At 37.2% G+C, this 23449-nt stretch overlaps 1 protein-coding gene and 1 long non-coding RNA gene across 3 annotated transcripts in view; one reads left to right on the forward strand and one right to left on the reverse strand.

The window, feature by feature from the left end:
• The window catches only part of LOC108640652, a 33973-nt gene extending 20269 nt beyond the window's left edge, over positions 1-13704 (reverse strand). Inside the window, exons 1-3 of one of the 2 annotated variants that reach the window (XR_001921336.1) lie at positions 13601-13619; positions 13062-13131; positions 12611-12654 (exon numbers count right to left, since the gene is read on the reverse strand). This is a non-coding gene — a long non-coding RNA (uncharacterized LOC108640652). Of the gene's footprint in view, positions 1-12610; positions 12655-13061; positions 13132-13600 lie in introns of both variants that reach the window. The other variant, XR_001921337.1, reaches the window with a different exon arrangement.
• Positions 13705-15842: 2138 nt separating this feature from the next.
• MMS22L (MMS22 like, DNA repair protein) overlaps positions 15843-23449 on the forward strand; it is a 98478-nt gene continuing 90871 nt past the window's right edge. Inside the window, exons 1-4 of the mRNA XM_008932011.3 lie at positions 15843-15916; positions 17137-17318; positions 19450-19575; positions 22745-22797. Of these exons, the coding sequence (XP_008930259.3) occupies positions 17146-17318; positions 19450-19575; positions 22745-22797 (352 nt within the window). The 5' untranslated portion in view covers positions 15843-15916; positions 17137-17145. The remainder of the gene's footprint in view (positions 15917-17136; positions 17319-19449; positions 19576-22744; positions 22798-23449) is intronic.

Raw genomic sequence — 23449 nt, forward strand, 5'->3', positions numbered from 1 at the left:
CTCAACCTGCTGGTAATGTTCTTCCTAATGCACCCCAGGATACCATTGGTCTTCCTGGCCACAAGGGCACACTGCTGGCTCATGGACAGCTTGTTGTCCACCAGGAACTCCAGGTCCTTCTCTGCAGAGCTGCTTTCCAGCACCTGTACTGGTGCCTGGGGTTATTCTTCCCCAGGTGCAGGACCCTACACTACCTACTTTTCTGCAGAAGATTTTCTTGTGTGGATTTGCACCAAGTCACACACATGTGCTATTGAGATTCAAGAATGAAAGCTCAAACAGGATTTAAATATTACTCCTTAGTACAAAGTTTGTATACTTTTTTTTTTCTCCACCCTTCCCTTTGATTCAAAAAAATACATACTTTGACAGACTAAAGGGGTTATTTGTTTCTAAGTGTTGAAGCATTTGAAACAGGTAAAATCCCAATACATATTAAAAGATTTATTTATTTTACTTTCCAGTATATCTGATTTTTATGCCCACCAGAAGGCAGGTTGGAAGAGCTAGAAAAAAAAGGCATTCAAAGATCAAAAAGAGTAACTGTGGCAAGTATACAAACTCAAGATTTCTTAAGCCATAACCTCAAAATTATTTCTAAAAAAAAAACCTGAAAAAGTTAAAAGGCATAAGATGGAAAATAATGGAAAACTTAGATTTCACTAAGTAAAACAGACTCTCCAATAAAGTCTAAATTACACTTAGTTTTTAAAAAGCAGTGAAAAACTGTAAGTCTACTCAATGATTTATGAAAATAAAACATCTATTAGTCAATCATTTTTATTGATAAAAATTATAAGAAGCTTCAGTCAAAATATTGCAAGAAAAATCACAGAAATTTAAAAGTACCTAAGTGTGCTTTTCTCCTTGGAAATTTTATGTCAACATATAGCATATAAAATACTCTACCAAAACAAACTGTAAATGCCTGTGATATTGTAAAAGGAATATTTCTTTAAGTGTTGTTTAGGTGAAGAATTCTAGAAAATGTGAAGAATCTGGAATATGAACAGGTCTTGCATGTAGAGTTTTACTACTCTATAAAATTTACACATGCATGCATTTGTGAATCCAATTTTAAATCAACACATTTTTCTGCGTATTTTTTCAGGGCTACATTGTAGGCAGTGCCTGCATACTTACCTGTATAATTACAGTACTCTCTACCTCTGAGCCATTAAGTTCTATGTAAAACACAGCAATACAAAGTAATGCTCAACACAAAATCTTTGGATCTACTAACATGTATTTCTGTGTCAATCCTCATTCTCTCTGATGGGTCAGGACTGCTACGTGAATTTCAATTCTAGGTGACTGGCAAATTTCTCGACAAGGTTATCAGATTGGGGCATTTAAATTCAGCCAAAGCAGCAGATGTTTTGTGTTAGTTCAGTGGCTATTCATGAGCACATATAACAGGTATCAGAGGAGTTGTTACCAAAGATGATTCTATTAAAGTGCTACTACCAACTGTCAATGTTTTACTATTTATCACTTCATGTTCGTAGATACATTCCAATTTTTTTTCTTTTCCTAGATTAAAAAAATTGATGACACAGGGATAATGTAAAATGACATAATTTTAACTAAAATTTCTAAAGATTTTTAAAGAAATAAGAAAGAAACCTAATTTTAAAAAGTACACAAAATATCTACCTGGCAATAATTTCTTAAATTTGTTGCCATTGATTATGAAGTATTGAGGGGAAGAAGAGGATTATTTGGAGCTATGAAAGTGAATGCTCCATTGTAAAATAATCATTTGAGAAAAGGAAAACAGTGAATACTATAAACCATAACAAAATAGAGATATGAAGAGCAGAGGACAGTAAGGAAAGAGGAATGCAGGGCATGCAGTCCAGTTTTCTAGGGTAAGAGTAGAGAGAAGCATCAGTAACAGCTTTCCATCAGAAGCTCTTACTCCTAAAAGCCTGGCACCTGACCTGATTCTTCAGGATATGGATCAGGTTTCTATGAATAAGAAATATAATGAGTATATTTAAATTAGTTTAAATGAAAGAAACACCATATCTTTACTACGACACCAAGCTTGACAGCATTTTTTGTAGACTCTAAGAGAACAAAAAGCTCCTTGAACCAAAGACTATTGTTCCTTTTTACATGGTTTCCTGAACAAAATGAGCTGCTTTGCTCAGCTCCCCTTGATCACTTCCAGTAACCAATTCCATCTAAGTCCAATACACAGCAAAAGGTCTCAGAGATTTAACATTCCTACAAACTTTGTGAAAGCAGGCAGCTGGATAGGGTGTCTGCTAGCTAAAAGAAAACATGAATGCAACTTTTGCTTAGCAGTGCAGAATCTACTTTTCAGTCAAGGCCCCTCTTTCAAATTCATTCTCTCTTGTCTAATAAAGGGTAAGTTTATACAGCAGCCTGAGTATTACTCAATTTAAATATCAACTCACAAACGTAAACATATAGGAAATAAAGATGAATTTAGTCTTACAGGACTATTTCTTAAACCAAAAAGCCCTAATTCAAAGTACAAAACCAACCAGTATGCTGCTCCTTCCACTCCCTCCATCTCTTTGGCTTGCAGCCTGCCACTCTCCCTTCTCCCCTGCACTATGAATCTCGCATTCCTGCCTGCAGGGTGGCTCAATACCAAACCTCAATACCTACCGGCTCCCCCTCTCATACTATGGAACAACCTGGTAGTTAAAACCTGCTACAGGAAAACACAGACATGATCACACTTACAGATTTCTGCAGAACTTAGTGCTGCCCATCTGTATATCAAGCACCTCTCCCAAAATGTACCAGGCATCTCCCAATATGAAGGCATCATTTCAGTGCTACCCTTTTTTGCCTCTAGATTTTAACAGATATTAAGGGGAAGCAAGGATGCAGTGGTCACACAAGGTAACTACATGTAAAAGTGGAAATTAAGATCATTATAACATATATGTGCTGAGTTTAAGGCACATGCTGCTTTTGGCAGCTTTAAGAGCACTCATTTCCTGTTTTTTTTCTAGGATTTAGACTCCAAACTTCCACAAATCTCATTTTAATCACCAAGAGAGGATATCTAGTTCCCACTGCTCTTGGTCATCAAGAATCATGCACATAAACAATATCCAAAAATGGTATGGAATTGAAGTATTTTATCCATCTTCTACTCTTGCTAACATTCTGCCAAAGACTGCTGCAAATAGCCAGAGAAATGTATAATGTGTAAGGAAATGTGCCCTTTGCTACTATGCCATGTTGTTTGCTTTGTAGTAGGAAGTTAATCTATTCATCTATCCTTTAGATCAGACATTAGGTGTAACAGTTGCTTTAAACACATCTGAATAGGATCAGATCAAAATTCCAACTAGTTTAATATCCAGCATAGGTTGAAAGAAGCAGTTAGAGAACACTGTTAGTAACAAGAGATGGATCATATCACTTCTATTATTAATGCAACTTAACGATGCAGAGTTTAAATGGAAAAAATCTCCTATTAGCCTATTGTTTCAAAAATCTACTATTCAAAACAAATATGGTGAGAGACTGCAGTTCATGTTTGCAACAGAGTACTGGGAAGATATCCCATATATTTGTTCAGATCAAGGTAGGTCCTGAAGCAGAAGTAGACAGCAGTATTACATCAGCACAAAGCTGTGTTCAGTTTAACTGATGTCACCTGCAGTGTAAGATGTACAATATATCAGCTTGGACAAAACAATATGCTAATTCAGTGATATTGTTTTTTGAGACCCTAGCCAGTGTACTTGCACTTCAAATATGACATAACCAGCTTGACTGATCCTCGTTTTAGGGTCAGGAAAAATCTTGTGGGTTAATTATCATATTGTTTACTTTTAATGGATAGGTGGCTTTTGTGCAGCTATGATTATCTGGTATATCTAGCTGATTTCAGTGCTAATAATAGCTTGCTCTAAGACGTATTAAGATACGGTATTGATTTCAAAAAGACTATATCACTGTGCTAATATACAAGAGATTCAATTAGTAAAGATGTAAAGATGATTGGCAACATTTATCTAAAAATGCTCCTGACTCTCCTGTGAATATCTAAAGTATGACTTAGCTAAATACATAAAATCAAGATCAAAATACTCAAAAGCATTCAGAAATGTGAATTCTAAAACTTCAGAAACAAGAAAAAATTTCCAGAGAACAAAGGTTCATAAAACCTGGTCTCCAAACATCTCAAACTGCTGTTACTAAATAATCAGCTGTTATTTTTTAAAACTCTTAAGCTAAATCTATTTTGAAATAAATTGCCAGATTTTCACTGTAAGTTCTCCAACACATTCTGTTCCATAACCTGGCAAATTTTTGTACTCAGTCTGCTTTACTGAGCAGTATAAAGGCGTTCTCTATTAATAAATACCAAAAACGTTGAGTGACAGTCTAATAGTGACATTTATTCTCTTTTTCAAGTCTCTAGTAAGTTTCCTGCTGGATTTCTTTTTAATTGTTTCTGCACGCTTTATGATATCATATTAAAAAATTAAAATTCAACTTAAATAGGCTCCAGATGAGGTCAAAACAATTTTCATAATTTCAACCAACAATATTGTCTCTGATGTTCATTATGCTCAAACCAGAAAAAAAAAGTTTCCTTTTTTAGTGTAGGAAGAATCTATTCTCAAATATATGACTATACAAATGTCTGCCTCAGTGAGCAGCTGTCCATCACACTGAAATAAAGCTGTAAATTTTCACCACTGCGGTAAATGGTTAGATCTTAGGGTTTGTTTGGTTTTCTTGCTAAGAACCATATTTGTTTGCGAACCAGGACAAGGGACTATGCAAGAGCTTTTCCCATCAAAGTGCAACATATGCTATACGCTCAGAGTTGTGAGGGCTGCTTACAATTCATCACTCAGTGGAATGCATGTATCATTCATTCAATGCACCTCTGAAAATGCTTTTTTTTTCCCAAAGAAATAGTGGTAGAGAGGGCCGTTGCCTCACTCCTTTCTTTAAGACGGGCTTTCACAATCTCCTGGAACATTCAGATTGCATTTGTACTCGGTGTTGAAGTGGGAGAGGTTATTTTTCTAATTTAGCCCACGGAGGACTGCCATATACTGAAAACCACATCAATCTGAGCAGGGGATAAATTAGAGTATCTTTGGAGTGTTGCTTTACTGGATAAGGTTTACTAAAAGTGGCTAGCTCTAGATATAATTATAGCACAATTTTACAGCTATTACCAGCCTACTTGAAATTATTAGGCTTAATCTGTTCTATCATACCATTGCACAATTTTCATTTTTCAAATAGAGTGGCTTCCTTATTTTGGTAAGCATTGTTAAATCTATTAGAATATATAACATGTAATTAGGTATGATTCATCACTTATGCCCACTAGTTAATTTGAGACACATTGTCCAATACAGTTTTCATGATAATGTATTTTCATTTCTGTTGTTTAAGCTTGATGTGAGACAGCTGTCAATTTATTCTCACTGCACACTACTTTCATTGCTCCAAGCCTAAACTTCACATGTCAGACTGACAAAAAGGAAAGTTTAATGTACTTCTTAATCTTACAACTACACCTGGCAAACTACAATACAAAACTCTCATCAGGAGACCCAAGAAATCTCTAAAAAAAGATATAATTTCTTGTATTTTCTGTATGTGTGTGTTTACTAAAAATATTGTAGACAGAATGAAATATAAGAGATTTTACAGAGCGGAAAATTACTCCAGACAAACTTCTGCTTCTCTCTTGCCAGGAAGAAATTTGCCTCTGGAGATTTCAGATCTAGTCATCAAATATCATCGTCACCCTTCTATCTTGTAAAACCTTTCTCTGCCAAAGGATTAATACAACTCATATTCAGATCATACTATGGACATCTAGAGATAGGATCACCACAGTAGCATTATTTTCAGTTATCATACAGACCTAGCCCTTTGAAGGTTAGATACCAGATAGGGGAACAAAACTCCAGCTTTTATCCATGACAGACACTGCAAAATAGTTTCTTTGTGCAATCATGTTAAAGTTTGTTAATATGAGGTCTTCAGTCAGGATGTCTGTTTCAGCAATATTTATTTAAGTTGTTGCTGTCAAAACAAAGATTATGTCATTTTACACCCACATTTTACAAATTAGGTAGCCAGGGCATCTGCAAAATGAAGGTTAAGATCATTACTTTGGCAAAGGCTTTGATATCAACTGATGAAAACTGATCTGTATATGTTGTCTTACTGTACTGGGTAACAGCTCATCTTCAGATAACCTGTATTGATTTCTACATGCATTTTTAAAAGTATTTGTTTTTACTGGTTCCTACTAGGTTTTGGAATGCCTTTAAAGAGAAGGATCATCCTTTCTTCACTATTCCCTTTTTCCTACAGAGAAAAAACAACACAAAACTCATAAACCTACTAGGAAATAGTTTTATAAATATATTTTTAGTATAGTTAGTAAAAAAATAGTTCTATGACACAGTTCAGACAACTTTATCCCACACTCTGAATTAAGTACCATGGCTGATGAAATCTAAATGGGCGAAAAGAAGGCTCAGGGCTATATGACTGTGTTGCTACCATGCTCTAAGAAACAGAGCGGGAAATCATATTAAAGGTGTGCAAAATATGAACATGGGAACATGATCTGAAATAAATGATAAACAAAAGAAAACTAAAGAACACATTTTGAATTTGAAGACCTCAATGCATAACTCCTTTTAAGAATTATTATTTTGACAAGTTTCCCTTGCCAATCTTGAAATACACAGCAGTTATAAAAAGACGTTCCATGGGCAGCGCATTAAATGACCCCTTCTACAAACTGTTTCTCATTTTAAAAATCAGCTCTTTCCCCACCTCCTTTCAAGAATTTCACTAGACAGATGCTCAACAGACTCCTTTTCATTGACCATTGGAAACACTTGTTAATCTCCACACTTGCTCATACCAACTTGTTTTAAAATGTTTGCTCAAGTCTTAGAGTATCTAGGAGCCTCCTGGTGTCTTTAAATAAGATGTCACTGGTGCGTTTTAATGACATACTAAGAGAGAAAACCTGCATTAAAAATCATATAGTCCAAAGAATTTGAACTTTAAATTCTGTAAAAAGTAGGAAGATTTCCTTTTCTATTACACAGATGCCCACATTCATATCCACACAGGACATTGATATGCTTTCCAAACTTACAGTCTCTGGACAAGTTAGGAGAAAGAGTTTGCTGATTAGTGAAGCAGTAGCCCAGCCTAGTGTCCCAGCATTAGATAGTGCAAGTTGGAGAGTGATAGCTGGCCTCAAAGAACTACATTCTTTTCAAATTAACTGCCTTCATTCAAATACTGTCAACTACAAATCCATGTAGTGATGATAAAGAAAATATTCTTGTTTTAAAAATTCTGCACTGAAAAATTTGTGATATGATTTAGCCAGAGGTTCGTACTAAGCTTCATGTTGGACTGCTTAGTTGCACTTTCCACTTCCCCAAGTATACCTTCACATTTGATACTACCAACACAGTACACTGTGGGATAGACAGAAGCCCAACCTCCCACATGCAGAATATGTGTTTATTGCAACATGTTTAAAGTACTGTCTTTTTCAGGACTCTGCAGTATCTTTTCCCCCTTCACTCTTTGAACAAACTCCTCCCTGATGTTACCTATTCTCTATAGTCTTCTTCCAGCCTGGCCTAGATTCTGAAGCCTGTACACATTTATGCTCAAAAGCTCATAGCTTTTGAGTCCTGTTTATTTCACTCACATGACTACATCCTGCCTTGTCCAGAAACCCTTCATGGATCTCCTTGCCATTCAGTCAACGCAAAGGATTTCCACAAAGCATTGACTTAGCAAATTCTAAGCCATCCAGGTTTAAGTTACACAAATATCAAGAAGAGTAAATTCAGAGAAGGGGAAGAAGGAGATAAAGGGAAGAAGAGAGAAGGAGGGAGAGAGAATTATAGCTACTGCCTTAGATCCAGTACAGATCCAGCTACCACAAGTCCAAGAACTGTAGGGCTGAAAACCACGTGGAGCCTGCTCCTCCCAGGTGGGGCTTTGGGTCTGCCAACCATTCTGGGGCTGGGTTAGGGGCTGCAGGGAATGTGCTGTGGGGCAGTGTTCTCGGGGTGTCAGTGACAGACAGCTGCACTAAAGGCTGTCAAGGAGGCAGGCTATGGGGGGAGGGAGAGCACAATTCCACATTGGCAGGATCTGATCTGCCCCCTCCACCCACATACAGAGTTGTTTCAAGCCAGTAATAACTTTAACAACTTTTTTTTTTTTCAATCCCTCACACCACATCACAGCTTTAGAATGTCTCCTTTTAAAACCATCTTTCTGCTGCACCACGATCACTCTCAGCTAAAGCTATTCCTGCTGGCAAAAAATCCCTCAGTCTACAGTTGGATTGATACAATCCCTCAGCTGGACCTACAGAGTCTGTAATGCTACTGTGTACCACACACCAGAAAGAATTTATGCACCTGAGAGACAAAAAGCTTTCAGAATAATTGTTTTTGGATCTATGGTCTTTTTTATGAAGTATTATATAGGAAAAGCAAAGGTAATAAACAGAAGGCACTGAACAGAAATATTCTGAGGATAAGTTCTGCTTCACTTGTACACAGCCTCCTTCTTCCTCAGTTTCCTACTGGCCTAACCTGTCAACTTCCCAGAATCTAGATGGAATTCTATTTCAAAGAAGTTGCTAAGACTTTAAAAGTCTGTGTTACTAGGGATTAGAAGGGTGGTAGTTAAAATTATTAACTGCACACATTTTTTGTATCACTACTATCAGATAGAGCCCTTTATTTTCCCTCTCTACAAGCACAGAATAAAAACCCACAGTGTTTTCACCAATATTCTTGCAATCTAAACATTGCAAGAGACAAGAAATGGGATGCTACAAGAAAACAAAGAAAAAAAGATAGTGTGATATGAAGATTTCAAGGATAATAGCCTAACTGTTGTCAACGCATGTAGAAACAAAACAAAGGAATTTTAAGGAGGGATGCTTTGGGAATAGTAAAAGTCTCCTGAGCTTCTAAAAAAGCATGAGGAAAAGTTTAAAAAGAAAGGCTGAAAAATTAGCAAGTCAGCAATGAAAACTGGAGTTTAATGAGGATATGAGTAGTTCCTGGGATGAGAGCTGGTATGGAAAATATGTATAGATGAGGAGACAGAAGAAAAAACCCTTGGAAGCAGCAAGATGCTTTTGTGAGGTATTAAGTATTTGTGCTACTATTTTTTCTGGCCTACTATGGATGCAGATAAGAACTGCAAAGTTTTATGGATTTACATTTTATAGAAGATTGAGTATGTGAACTCATACAGTACATTATGTTATTTCTAGCTTGACTTTGCAAAAAAAGCCCAAACTGGTTTATAGTATGAATATTTATCACTATCATCTACTTTACATAATATATACATAGGTTTATATATAAATTGGAATTCATAATATTGAGTCAATTATATGGAATTTTACTGACTAGAATGCATATATCAACTTACAAAATATTTCCTGGAAAGTATTAGTGAATGTAAATTCATTTGAGATTTCGATCAGATATTCTGACTACTGTCATTCCACCGGCATATATCTTTCAATGGGGAAACAGATAAATTTGGAATTAAAAATATTATCAGAAACTCTCTTTCCACTCTCAATATCTGCTTATGTTGGTTAACTTTATTCTTTGTCAACCAACTTAAACAATGACTCAAAAGGGAGGCATCTTGTCATATGTATCTATTATTCCTTCTATAATGTAGTTCCCACTGGTTTTCATGCAAATTATGCATATGAAAGGATTGCATTACTAGGCTAGATTAAGAGAATACATTTGAAAATACTTAACATACCACTTCAGAACCTCATATTTATAATGGCACTTGAACCTGGAACAATATAAACAAAACCACAAAATACAGCTCCTAGAAATATACTATGGACGGATTTTTCTAAACTTTTTGTTAGAGATATCACTAACAATTGCACTGAGTTAAAACTATTTTGCTGGCTTTTTCATATATGAACAAATAAAGAAATATGACTGAGAACATTCAAAAAAACTTGCAATGTTCCTATACCAGAGAAGTTACATGCCAGTAAGAAGACAGTGAAAGGGTTACATTTCAAATATATGAACTAGATGTCTCTTTAACCATGCAAAGGTCCTAAAATTTTCCTCAGTAGCCACTATGTCTTTTTTAAAACATTATATTAATCCCGATCCCCTGGAAACATTGCCAGTCATCTTTAACTCTTCAGACACATTTTTTATTTTGACTTCAGAAGTGTTCTCCTCCCATGCCATGACAACTCAAGGATGGTATGAACTGCCTTCCTCTGACACAGGAAAGATATTGGGCCCTTCCTTTCTCAGAGCTAAAAACTAATGGACCTCCACTTTAACAGATTAGGTAGACACCAATTGGCTCTTTTCTAGATCCATAGCTCAGAAGCAGAGTCAATCTTCTAGGCTAGTTAGAATGGGCTAATTTTCTAAAATTTATTTTGTAATCTAAAACATACTGCTGCACAGTATGATGGCTCACATTCAGACATTAATCAGGTTAGTCACAGGTACTTACCGTGAGAGATAAGGCTATTGGAAACAATATCCATGAAGACTCCCGCTAGGAGCATAAACCTTTTAATTAAAAACCTATTTAAACACATGTTGCATCTTTTCAAACTGTACTAGAATGTATCCTGGGTTAACAGACGTCATTGCACTCACAATGTGCACATCATATTGTTAAGGAAACATCATATTTTCTTAAGGAAACAAGATTTTCTAACAAAGTGACAAACCACCTTTCATAAAGTGAAAATACAGAAATTATATGGCAGTTGGAATATCACACCTAAGTCCAGAGCACTGCATTTCAAGAAAGTAGAAAGGCCAGGGGACAGCAACAAGAATTAATGAAGTACAAGAAATTTTTTTTCTATAAAGCAGAAAATAACAAACAGGGATTGTTTAAGAGAAGAACACGGTGAAAACATGACTAAGAATCTCAAATACATAAGAGTGTGGTGCAAAGATGAAAATAAAATCCGTGTACCACCAACTAACTAGCAAAACCTAATAGGTTCAAGTAATTTACTTGTAGCAAGCTAAGTTTAAGAGCAGAAAGCACAAAAAACTAATGGGAAGACCAGTGAAATGCTGGAATAGATAACTTAGGTAAGTAATCATAACAAATCTTTAGGCAGATAGGCAAGCGCTCATTTAAAAAGGCAGCTTCGATTCATCCTGGCTTAGAAGGAAGAGTGAGGGAGTGGGTATGACACCTTTGTGGAGTAATTTTTAAGTGTGTGATTCTATGCTGAAGTGACCAAAGAAATGTAGCTATGTAGTGATACCACATGACAGTACCATTTGCTGTGGGATCTTGACTTGGAAAGAAAGTCGTATTCTGGAAAAGACCCAACCAATTTTTTTCATGTACACAACCACTTGGATTCTTATGCAATCTATGGATCACTTAGCTACATTGATCCAATCTGCAGCTTCTTTATTCAACAGTTTAATGCTAGTTACTTCCAGGGCTGGACTATACATAACCAATGTCTAATCTAGCCACAGGATATAGCATTTTGCTTCCTGAGAGGAATTACTTAGTAATTTGTCCCATGGCCTTGAGGCCAGACAACACTAGCAACAGCTACTAATAACACCGAATTCCAGATGTAGAGTCTGGTGGAAATTTTTAAAGGAATTAGCTTTACAATACTTTGCTATAAAAATCTAGATGTACTCCAAATTTTTGATCCCCTATCTCTAGCTTACTATTGAGTTGGGATCATTAGTTTGTTTGTTTGGTTTTTTTTTGGGGGGGGGTGGGTTTGCTTGTTTGTTTTTAATTTAAACCTAAAACTTTTTATTGGCAGATCGACTTTAATTATTAGAATCAAAATCCTGTAAAAATGGCACAAGTCTTTGGAGAGTTAACACAAAGTAAGTAAAGGACCTTCTCTAGTCAACTATTTTGTTTCCAGTAAAAGTATATATGATTGCTATAATGTAAGAACACAGGACAAGTGTACAGTTGACAGCCTAATTAGCAACTAAGTATGGAAAAATTAATATTTTCCAACTTCATTTCAATATTCTTGCTTTTTATTCTATACTAAGTAGCATATAGAAGTAGGAAAGTTATATAGCCATGCATATTTCCTACATTTAAATCACTTAACACCAGGTAAATGATCCAAGGAAAGTAGAACAAACCTGCATCATGATTCACCTTTTGGATAGTGAGAACTAAACTATTAGGAAAAGAAACGTTTTCAAAATGTATAAAGACCATGACACTTGAAATAGATACAACAGCAATATAGCGAGTATCAGGTGTTCTCAAAGTTTCTGCAGATAACAAAGTAGCTCCCACTCAAAGCATCGTAATTTGACAAAGTTACAAACATCTGTGCTTCAAATAAAATCCTTTAAAATACATCTCACCTATACGTGATTGCTCTCTGATAATGTGTACATATTGCCCTTTTCACAAGCTTTACAAAGAGGCACAAAACGCAACACCACCTCCACCCTCTAATCAGTAAAGGTGCCAAAAAACCACGGTCCGAAAGTGAAATGAGCCCCCGGTTTGCCCCTTGGGGTGTCTGCAGCGTACTCACCATGGCGGGCTAGTTTTGAAGACTTTCTTCCCCTCCCCCTGCACCTATGCACAACGAGGGAAAATGGAGAGCAGTTTCAGCATTAAATTTGAACTTCCCTGCTTTTGTTAGCATGAGTCACCACCTTAACATTATCTCAGCTGTAGACTTTTATCTGTGAATATCTAAACCCTGTCTTGTGGAAAACTAATTACTGAGCCACTGAGAGGCTTCATAATGTCCTGCATTTAAGTCCTGAACATCATACATAATGCATAGGAAGCAGTCTCTGCACTCTGATTACAGAACACTGTCATTAAGAGAGCAAATTAAAGATGTGAATAATTCACTGGCTGAGCTTATTGTCAGTGCTGCATTGTGAAATTAGAATTTCTAATAAGTACTGCAATTTTTTTAACCCAATTAACGCAGAGAACATCTTGAGTCTGATTAGTACAATAAAAATTATTACCTTATTCTTTTGCTTCACAACAGCCAAATTAAATACTGTACTTAATTATGCAGCATTCATCGCTTCTGTGCTAGAAATAATAATAATAAAAAAAATTCTCACTATCGCTTTAATAAGACTTCCGATATTTAGAGTGCAACCAAAAAATAGAGCACATGAATCTCCTGCACAATTTCTTATCACGAAGTTACTGGCTTTTTTTTTTTTTCCAAAGACTTTGAAAATCGGTTTTAATATCGGCAGTCAACCATGATGTCACTGCTGAAGTCTTCTCTGAAACAAAAACGTATTCAGAAAAAAACACCACAAAATGACCCTTCCGAGCAGGCTCTGAATATATATTGTGAATTAACTTTCTCTGGGTTGATGTGAAGGTAGGAAAAAAAAAAGCATTACCACTCACTGCCTTGAAACCAAATAAACAAATATACAAACATATATATACACACACACACACACATGTATATATATAGGCTGTTTCAGAGAAGATGCTTAGGAAATATACTATGAAAAAACAGGAGCTGGATCAGCTCTCTTACCTCAGTTCCCTCTTGGCACGGGATAGATAACATCCTTTCATCCCAGGAAGGAGAAAAGTCCAATTCAACATCCAGTGTGTTGATTTTTTCCCACACGATGCCTGCTGCCATGTTAAATAAAGAAAATGATCACTGAGGATGCAGCTTTTGTCTCCAAATATTTGAATACTGCCTTTTAGTGACAAGGACCCCAGGAACCTTCACACATCTGGCAGCACACACCGCTGGCTGCAGCTGCTGCAATGGGATTTTTCCTCAACCCTATTTCATTTCCAGCTCCTTTTCTTCCCCATCCTGAGGAAGTTTAATCACCGAGCATGGCTGGGGAAGAAAAAAAAAAAAAGAAAAGAAAGAAAAAAAGGAAAGGTGGCATTGCAATCCTAAGCTTTCTTGGTTCTTTCCTAGAGACAGGGACTGCAGCAACCACCTTGCATCTTTGTCTAGTTATTTTAGCATGTGCGTGCAAGAGGGGAGGAAAAAAAAAGAGTGAAAATTATTCAGGCATAATGCAATAGACATAAAGAGAGACAAAAAGACAGGGAGAGAAAGAGAGGGGAAGAGAAAGAGGGAGAGAGAGGGAGAGAGAGGAAACAGAAAGACTAAGAGAGGGAGAGGGGGCTGTCAGTGCAGATAAATCTGCATATGGAAATCAGGGTTATCCTGGGTACAGTTTTATTTAACCATGATGTACTGTTTTTTTAATTAGAGAGGAATTTAAAGAAGGAAATGAGAGATTCTTACAGACGCTGAAGCAAACGAAGCATTTTGAATCATACCAGAGTTTTCACAGCAAGATGTAGCAGCAACAACAAAACTTTTTATAGCAACTTTCTTACTAGAAGCAAGTTCCGTGCACTGCTGTTAGCTTGCACCCGAAAGCTAGGCAAAAGTGGAAGAGCATTCATTTTGAAATGAAATCAAACCACAGCAATCCAAAATAATATAATATTTTTTAAAAAGACCAGAAACCACTGGCTGTATAGTATGCGTTTTAAGCTATGTTATGCTAGGCACAGGTGTTAGGACTTTCACCCTACACCTATTCAGTCACCCTAATCTATGGTGACTGACATACCCAATGAAGGTGCTTTAGTAAATGATAGGAGTGCTACCCAGCTTGAATTTCAAATGCACTAAACAGTACTTGATGAGAATTTCTTGTGATTGGAGTTGTTGGGCATTACCTGGCAGACAAGGGAAGGTTGGATCTGGGTCTATAGGGCATCAGAAAAGACCAGAGGGACCTTTTGCCCATCTCTGTGAGGGAGCATGGAGATGAGTGAACTGAGAAGGCCTAAGAGAAGAAGGAAAATGAAGTTATTTAAAGGCTGGACAAGAAAGAAACCAGAGAAAGGTAGTGAACAATTGGAGTACAAGGGAACTTATAGGAAATATGAGGCAAGACTACTTACAAGAGCATGTAGTGCCAGGCCAAGGGGGAATGGGTTCAAATTGAAAGAGAGTAAATTTAAATTAGATATTACAAAAAAAAATTCTGTAAGGGTGGTGGGACACTGGAACAGGTTGCCTAAGGAACTTGTGGATGCCCCATCCCTGGAGCTGTTCAAGACCAGGCTGGATGGGGCTCTGAGCAATCTGATCTAGTGGAAGGTGTCCCTGCCCATGGCAGGGGGGTTGGAACTGTAAGGTCTCTTCCAACCCAAATCATCTTGATTCCATGATTCTGTGAGTACAAAGGAAGCTACATCTGATGTGGGCACTAAGTAGCTGTGGCAAGACGGTGGTGTTCAGGCGAGAGGTGGTCAGACACCACTTGTGGTGGGTGGCCGGGCAAGGGACGGCCACGGAAGCAGGGAAACCAAGGCGGCTTGGTGACACCGGGAGGAGCAGCCGGCGCCGCACGCGGCGAACCGCCCCGGGGTGGGCGGAGCAGAGCAGGCGACGTGAAACGGGTAGAGGAAGAGACCGCGCGGGAGGGAGGAGGAGGAACAGGACCAGGAGGAGGAGCAGTAGTAGGAGGAGGAGCAGGAGCGGCCGCCGCGGGAGGAGGAGCGACCGGCGGCCAATCGGCGCGCGGCGCATGCGCAGTGCCCGCGTGACAGGTGGGCGGACGGACGGAGCGGCGGGCGCGGACGGGGCTCGGCGGCCCCCACGCAGTACGGCCGCGGCGCCGCCCGAGACCCCTGTGCTGCCCGCCGGCGGCTCCCTTGGCGGCTGGGATGCTCCTCCTCTTGGCGGCTCCCTTGCCGGTTTGCAACTTCTGCCCGCGCGTTGCAGCCCCCTGAGAGGTTTCTCCTGCATGGGTGACCAAGAAAGTTGCGGTGCTTAAAGTCATTTGGTTCCGCGGGATCAGGGGTGTCATAGACAAGTACAGAGCTGATGGGAGTTGCGGCCGGGAAGAGCTGCCCTTTTTGTACCTTTTCTCCCAGTGTTTTCTGTCGTCCGGGGCAGTTTCGTTACCCCAAATTGAACAGGCTTTCCTTAGAAATTCATGTGGTTGAGGACATTCCCTTCAGCTGCCTCGCCAGCTCTGCCAACACCCGTACGTAGGGACCTGCTGTAAACTGGAGCACTGAAGTCGTTCTTTCCCTTCTTGCTGCTCTGCAGAGATGTGAATGGATGGGAGAAAGTAGAACAGAAACTGTTTTCTTTTTTTTTTTTTTCCTTGAGCTTATTTTTCAGTCAAGCCTGTACTACCCACTTCTAGCCATGGTGTAAACTAGTTTCTGCAAGAACTGTAACAAAATCTGCCAGCAATGAAATTGAAAACTTCATTTAGGGTCTTAGTTAAATTGTTTGCATATTTTTGTGGAACTCTGTGACACTTGTTACCTGGTTCGGCTCTTTTGATATGTTGTATATGAATACACTAACTAACTATACAGTGAAATTCTTTTGGACATGATAATCCTTCTTTGGTTTTGTTTCTTTTTTTTCAGATTCCTAGGTAATTAGACTTTTTTTTAAGAAGAATTTCTAACTATGTGAGAATCAGCTGTACAGTAATTTTTTGAGCTTTAAAACTTTACTATTTCAGAGTTCTGTAATTGTCATATGGGGTGTATTTACTGCTTCCTAGAAGGAGCTTAATCTGTAATGTTGCCTTAAAGTTATGGGCAACTGGGAACCTGTAATGCATGATGTATTTTCATAGCATAGCTACTCTGGTCATAAAATGAAGTGTTGCTCAAAATAGCTCACCCATGCCTTGTAATGCATTCCTGCATTTTTTGCCCCATATTTTGCCCTACTGCTAGTCTAACCTTGTGGCTAGTTAATTTAGATAGCTAAACCAGAAGGAAATTAATCTGTTCAGGGTTTTTTTTAGTTACTGATTTGAGTTCTTTAACAGGTTGTGACGGAGGAAGATGAAGTTGCACAAAGCGGCAGAATTTTGAGGCACAGTATGAAACCATGATTGCCTGCCTTGGTGCTCTCAGCTTTTAGTCTTATGTTACAATTAATCGGATCTGTGTCCTCACTTGAGCTGAAGGATTATGCAGAGTTGTAACAATGAGAAATTTATTTGAAGAAACACTATGGGTATTTTAACATCTGTTTATTTTCTGGGTCAGGTGGAAGCAATGGAGGACGAATTTGAGGCTTTGTCCACACCCTCATTTCTTACTGAGAGCTTGGATATGGCAATGGAAGTGGAGAATGAGAAGCCACCTTGTTTTTCTTGTGCTTTTGACAACCAAAATGGAGGGAGAAGCTTCTCTGCGGAGTCTTATTTAGCAAATGGGTCTCTTAAGAGGTATGAGATTTTTTTTAATTACAAATATAAGAACCCTTTAAGATGTTCTTTCCACTCATATTTGGTGCCTCTGAACGCTGACAAGTTTCCAGATCAGTTTGTTCTTCAGCTCTTATGGTCCTGAGATCAACTTGGTGGTATACCAAAGTGGGAAGGGCAGTTGTGTTGATAAACAGCTTTGAACGGTGTTCTAGGTCCAATTCCTAGCTTTGTGAACTTGCTTTTAAGATATTGAAAAAGATATGTTTACAAGCCTGTTAGGATACTTCAAAACTGGCCTGTTGGACAACAGCATCTGAGATCACTTAAATCTCTGAAGGGGCTTCAGCACTGCTTTTCCCAGTCATATGCTCTATTAAATGCTGGCCCTTTCTCTCTTTTCCACACCACAGAAACAAACCTGCTCTGCCCAGCTGCCCCAGATTGCTGGGACTGTCCTTTGTAGCTTTAAGACCATCTTTCTCAAAGCTTTACCTTTGCCTGCATTCTTGATTTAAGGTTCAGAATTTGCATGCTCGGCAGGTAAGTATTTTCTGTGGTATTTTAAAATGTTACTTTGGTTTAGTTATCTGCTTTACTGTCTGTGATCCAGCTTAGTTTTCTGTGCCATTTGCTCATCCTACAGGGGTTGTCTTGTTTTTCCTGCAAAAGCCGAATCTTTCTGTCTGCCTTCCTGCCAACTCTCATATTATGTGTTATTTTGTTTATAACCTTCACTTCCACAGCCTTTTCTGTAAAGCCTTAGAGGGGGTTCCACTGCACCTCCCCCATTCCCTGCCTTATTTATGATATATTTTGGTTGGATCGTAGTGCCTTCATTCAAATCGATGTCAGGTAGAGTGCTGAGGGAGCCTGTGTCTGCATGAACATATCAGTAGTGGATTCCACAGTGACAAAGAAACATTTCACTGAAATAGTTTCTGTCATTAAAACTCCCTCAGAAGCTTGTATGTAGGCAGGTTTCCCAGTAACTAGTTGTGATGATATTGTTCTCCTGTTGTGTATTTCCATTGTCTACCTGGATTGTAAAGTCTTGGAAAAGCCTATATGTGAGGGACTCTTTTGTCTTCATTACTTAGAACACGAATAGCTGGATTTAATTGCTAAAGACTTCAAAACAATCCAGTGTTTAAGAAGTTACCAAGTGAACTAAGGTGTTATGGGAGATTAAGCCATTATTTAGCAGATACTCTTTCTGCTTCTGAGAACTAAATTGGTAATAGTGCATAGTTCAAGCAGAATATTAATTTGGTGTGTAATGTAATAAAAACTAAGTGCTTGGCTAGTATATATTTTTTTAGTTTTTAGAATAGAAATATTTCTTGCATATTGGTGAATTGAGCTTTGTCTCTATGGTAGTATTTTATGAAGGGCCATGGGAAAATTCTGAAATAATTTACTTTGATATTATTATTATACAGCTTGCTGTGATTTTTTTTTAAAGGACATTAATGAAATATTTTTCTATTTGTGCAATTAGTAATGTTTTAACAATACAGGTGTCTGATTTTCTACACTTTAAATAATATCAGAATTACCATTTTACTCAGTTGTTTTTTTTTTTAGCCAGAGTGAAGGATGTTTATGGCCTAGTGTTATTTAAGTTATAATGATGAGATAATATTTTGACCCTCATCTGTTCACTTCCCTAAAATTGTGTTTTTATCAGTTTTCTGTATAACTATTATTAAATGTATATAAAGGAACTAATGTATGTTCTGGCATTAGTTATTAGGCATGTAGTGTGCATTGAGACAGATTCCAAACATACACTTATGGTGGAGCGTGTTATCTTATGTAGCAGCCCTCTCTGTAAGGACTGACGTGTGCATGTTATGTCTTGGCCCCTCTGTAAGGATGAAGGTGCTTCAAGGTGGTAGCTTGTTAATTTTTGTTTCAAAATATGTTGTGACCTGTGACTATATCCTGTTTTCATGCTCTTGAAGTTAAGTGTTGTCATATACTATGTATCATATTGCTGTAAAATGTAAACTGTCTTTTGAGACATATATAGGATACATGTTGCTGATATGTTCAGAAAGTATTGGTGGTACATAAGCCAGCTGTAGGTTTTGTATTCCATAGGTTTATTATTGGGGAATGTATGAATATTGTTGGCTCTATTTTACAGGGTTTTGCTGAGACTTGATCCTTCTCCAAATGACTATGAAGAAGATGTAGTGGAAATGTTTGGCTTTCAGTGGGTTACTGAAATGGCGTTAGTTGAATCCTGTGGATTTCTCTTTGGATTACTTAGGTATGACAATGTTGTATTTTACAATTAATCTGTTTCTGTAGTTATACCCACCTTAAAGATGTAACAAACTTTTCATTTTTTTGATAGTAATAACATAAAAGACTGGGCTATGCAATGCATCTAAAAAAGATTATGCTGTCTGTTTAATGCTCCAGTAAGTGATGGATAAGGCAGAGATGGGATTGCAGGAAGAAGTACATTGTGTCACTGATTTTTAATATTATGTGACTTAATAATAAGTTTCTCAGTAGTGCGATACATATCTTAGCCATCACTAGATAAAGAATTGGTAACTATAGTTATTACAAGAGAGTATTGGGGTTAATTTAGAAGGCTCTGGCTTCAGAATATATGAACAAACTGTGAGATTTCCTTGAATGAGGTTGTGCTACCCATATAATAGAAGTTGTCTTTTGAAGATTTTTAGTCCCTTTTTGTGCATAAAGGAAAGTGGAGGTTAAAAATCAAATACTATAAATGCTGGATGCAGCACTTTCTTTAATTGTTTGGATTAGGATAGCTTCAGCAATCTCTTCGGATACAGTTACTCAGTGTTTGACTAATTCAATGTAGATGCTTAATCTGGTCAATGCAAATACACAGATCACTGATAATCCTCTTTGCTACTGATAATCCTCAGAATGTACAGCACATACAGAGAGCGGATGGGAGAGAAGCTTTTGTATGATTCCACAAATATATGTGATGTATTCCATCATTCCTTTCATTGTAGTGGATTCTGCCATGCCTTTAAGGTTTGACCAAGGGCATGATGTGAAACATGATTAATAGGGTCTGGCTTATTGAAACATGATAGCATAGATGGCAGGAAGTGTATTAAAACCAGTGTTATTTAGTTTTGCTTGATGCAAGCTTTGACTTTAAGATATTTAAAAAAAACCCAAAAACCCACAACCTGAAAACAAACTGATAATGAAGATTTAACTTTAACTTAGTTAAAAATTTCAGCATTAAGTCTAATTTTTTGACTGTTCATTAACATAAAATCACTGGGCAGTGACACAGCAATGCAGTTGGTCTGTTGAATTAAAACAATTTTTTTTTCTGTAGTGTAAACTGTTCTGTAATTGTACTAGAGATGAACATAAGACATAATGTTTGTTGGTTTTAAGTTATTCAAGTTGTACATGTTTTAAAACCTACTGAACTGGTAGGAATAATGGATTTCAGCTAACTTTCAGCTATTGAAAGTTTGGTTGCTGAGCTGTCTTTTGGTGTGACAAGTCACTCTGGAAAGATATTCTCTCAGTTCATTTGTTTAGTCATAAAGTGGAACACTTTCATTTATAGACCAGTTGACAACTGAAAGTAGGATAACTCCTTTTTTCCACTGTAGAAATTGTATGTGTTAGCTGTAAGTTACAATAGTTCTTGAGGATAAGCTGGCTGTAAATAGTTCAATTTATGAAGTACAGTTAATATCTTTGTTTAAATACATGCTTACAGAAACCTAGTCTTTTTTAATGTCTAAGTATAATATTAAAGATTGCAATTTAATGTTTTTAATATTGTAATAAATAATAATAGTATATTGCAGAACTGCAAGTTAAAGCAGTAATGGCATACTAATAATACATGTGATTACGTGATCACATAATTTTCATAGAAGTGTGAGTCAAAGTGAATGAGAGCCATGTAATCATTTAAGTGAGTATATTAAAACAATATATCTTTGATTAATAAACAGATGTACCAGTTTATCTCTCAGAATATTTATTTGCGAATCAAATTATTTAATGATTAACAACTGTGAGGATCAATCTTTCAGGTACAAATGCAAATTGAAATTAAAATTATTTATTTAAATGATGGTACTTACGTTATGCTTCTCATGCCCGGTTTGTGCTTTTATTTTATTAGCCCACGGCATTTTGTCTTTTGTCAATTCACTGGGGAGTCTTTTTTTCTTTTGTGTGTGTATGTCTCCTTTTTGTCACTTTCCTTCTCTAACCTTCAGTCTCAACAGCTGTGTTTCATAAAGTCCTCCTATTTCAGACTTCCTCCTTTTTACATGGTTGAAATACTTGAAAATCCAAGCAGAAATTCAACTTTGATTTCAAAACAGACCAAAAAGCTCCGCAACCCGTTTAAAGGGCTGAAGATAATCTAATCTTGGCTAGCTGACGTGATTTTATCCAATGAGAAAGAACTAAGAGAGATAGTTTTAGTGTTTGTCCTTTAATATGCAGGTTGCAATTTGGATTTTTGGATCTGTTAGGTGCCTCCTAGTTTTCAGGGTTTTTTCTGTAAGAACACTTGATCTATGTTGGATCCAAGTATCCTGTTTTAGAATCCTTCAGTAGTTGTTGCTTTGACTGGGTAAGAAATGAGGCAGAGAGCCCCCTCCTCAATTTATGCAACATTTTCTTTCAAAAGTCTGTCTGACACAGTTGTGCTTTTCATATATTCAGTTTAGTGCGGCATTATCTCTGTGGAGGCTGTATTTGAAGACCACTTGCAAATAGCAGTTGTTGCAGAATACGGCCAAGTATTTACCTATGTTACACCTTTTTTAAAATTTTCATTTGCAGTGGCAGTTAGCTTCTTTAAAAATATTCTCTTTCCTCTCCAAAACTGAACTGAGCTTTAACTTTTCTAGAGACACTTTCTCTATTTACTCTACTGTATTTATTGCTGTTTATCTCTTGTGCTGGAGTTCAGCAGCTTACCACCCTAAGCGGGAAAAGCTGGTGACAGAATTTACTGGAGCACATTCACAAAGTGAATTAATTTAGTGTATACTGAGTGTATGCCATAAGGACTAACTTTCAGGCTTATTCCATGGTCAGATGTAAAGTTGTTATGCTTGTGGAAAGATCACTTGCAGGGAATGGCTTTTGGGGTTTTATGGTGTGTATGGCTGGTTTTTCCCTCCCCCAATATTTGGCCAGTTATTGCCGTATTTGGTTGTTACTGTGTTCAGTGTTTTAAAAACAAGCAAAAATTCTATCAGTGTCATCCCTTCACACTTGGATGTGTCTTTTGCCTACCACTAAGTCTTTCCCAAGTTACATTTCTGATGCTTTTTCAGAACTACAAAGCAGGAAACACCTCTCACCTTTCTCGGTTCTATTTAGACCTTACTAAAGTGTAGTTAAAGAACTTTTACTTATATAAATGCTATAAACTGTTGTATTCCTTTAATTAGGCAACAGATATGGAGACTGGAAAACCTAGTACAAATGAGTTCCTCTGATTTTGGTAAGTTTTACACATTTAATTTGACTGGGATATGTATCTGACAATGTTTTAATTACAGAAGTATATTCTCACAGATCACACTTGTGCTTTGACTCTTGACTGAGGACTTTTGGAGTGTGCTGCAGAACAGCAGATAACCAGCATAAATCTGCAGTAAGGGTAGAAATATAGTGAGATACAGTAGTATCAAAATAGGTAGTGGAAATGTTGGGAGTCAGTTTGTAACCAGATCTGCCTGTATGGTATATCTCAGGGCAATCCTTACTGACCTTTGTGGGAATGTTGCATTAATGTGACTTGAGCTAAGGTGTCACCCCTAAGGTAGAATTTTGCAAAACTGGTAACTCATTTAATTAAGAATGGAAAGTTGCATCAAAAATCCCAGTAGCTATTTTAGTTACAAAGGTAGTGGTTTGGGATTTTTTTCAGTGTTCCCTTGGCTTACATTTAAACTAGTTATATTTGTTTAGAGTTATTTACAAACTTAATTTATCTTTGCAGCAAGATCAATAAAATGGGATCACTACAACATTCTTTGTTTCAATTAAATACTGAAGCATGAGAAGCAGTATGTTTCTGAAGGATTATTGCAGCCTTGGGCTTATTGTAAGTTTGAGGGCTGAATTACTTAGCAAGTTGAGAAGTTCAGTAA

This window comes from Manacus vitellinus, unplaced genomic scaffold, assembly GCF_001715985.3.
Source record: "Manacus vitellinus isolate BGI_N305 unplaced genomic scaffold, ASM171598v3 scaffold_4_pilon, whole genome shotgun sequence".
NCBI lineage: Eukaryota > Metazoa > Chordata > Aves > Passeriformes > Pipridae > Manacus > Manacus vitellinus.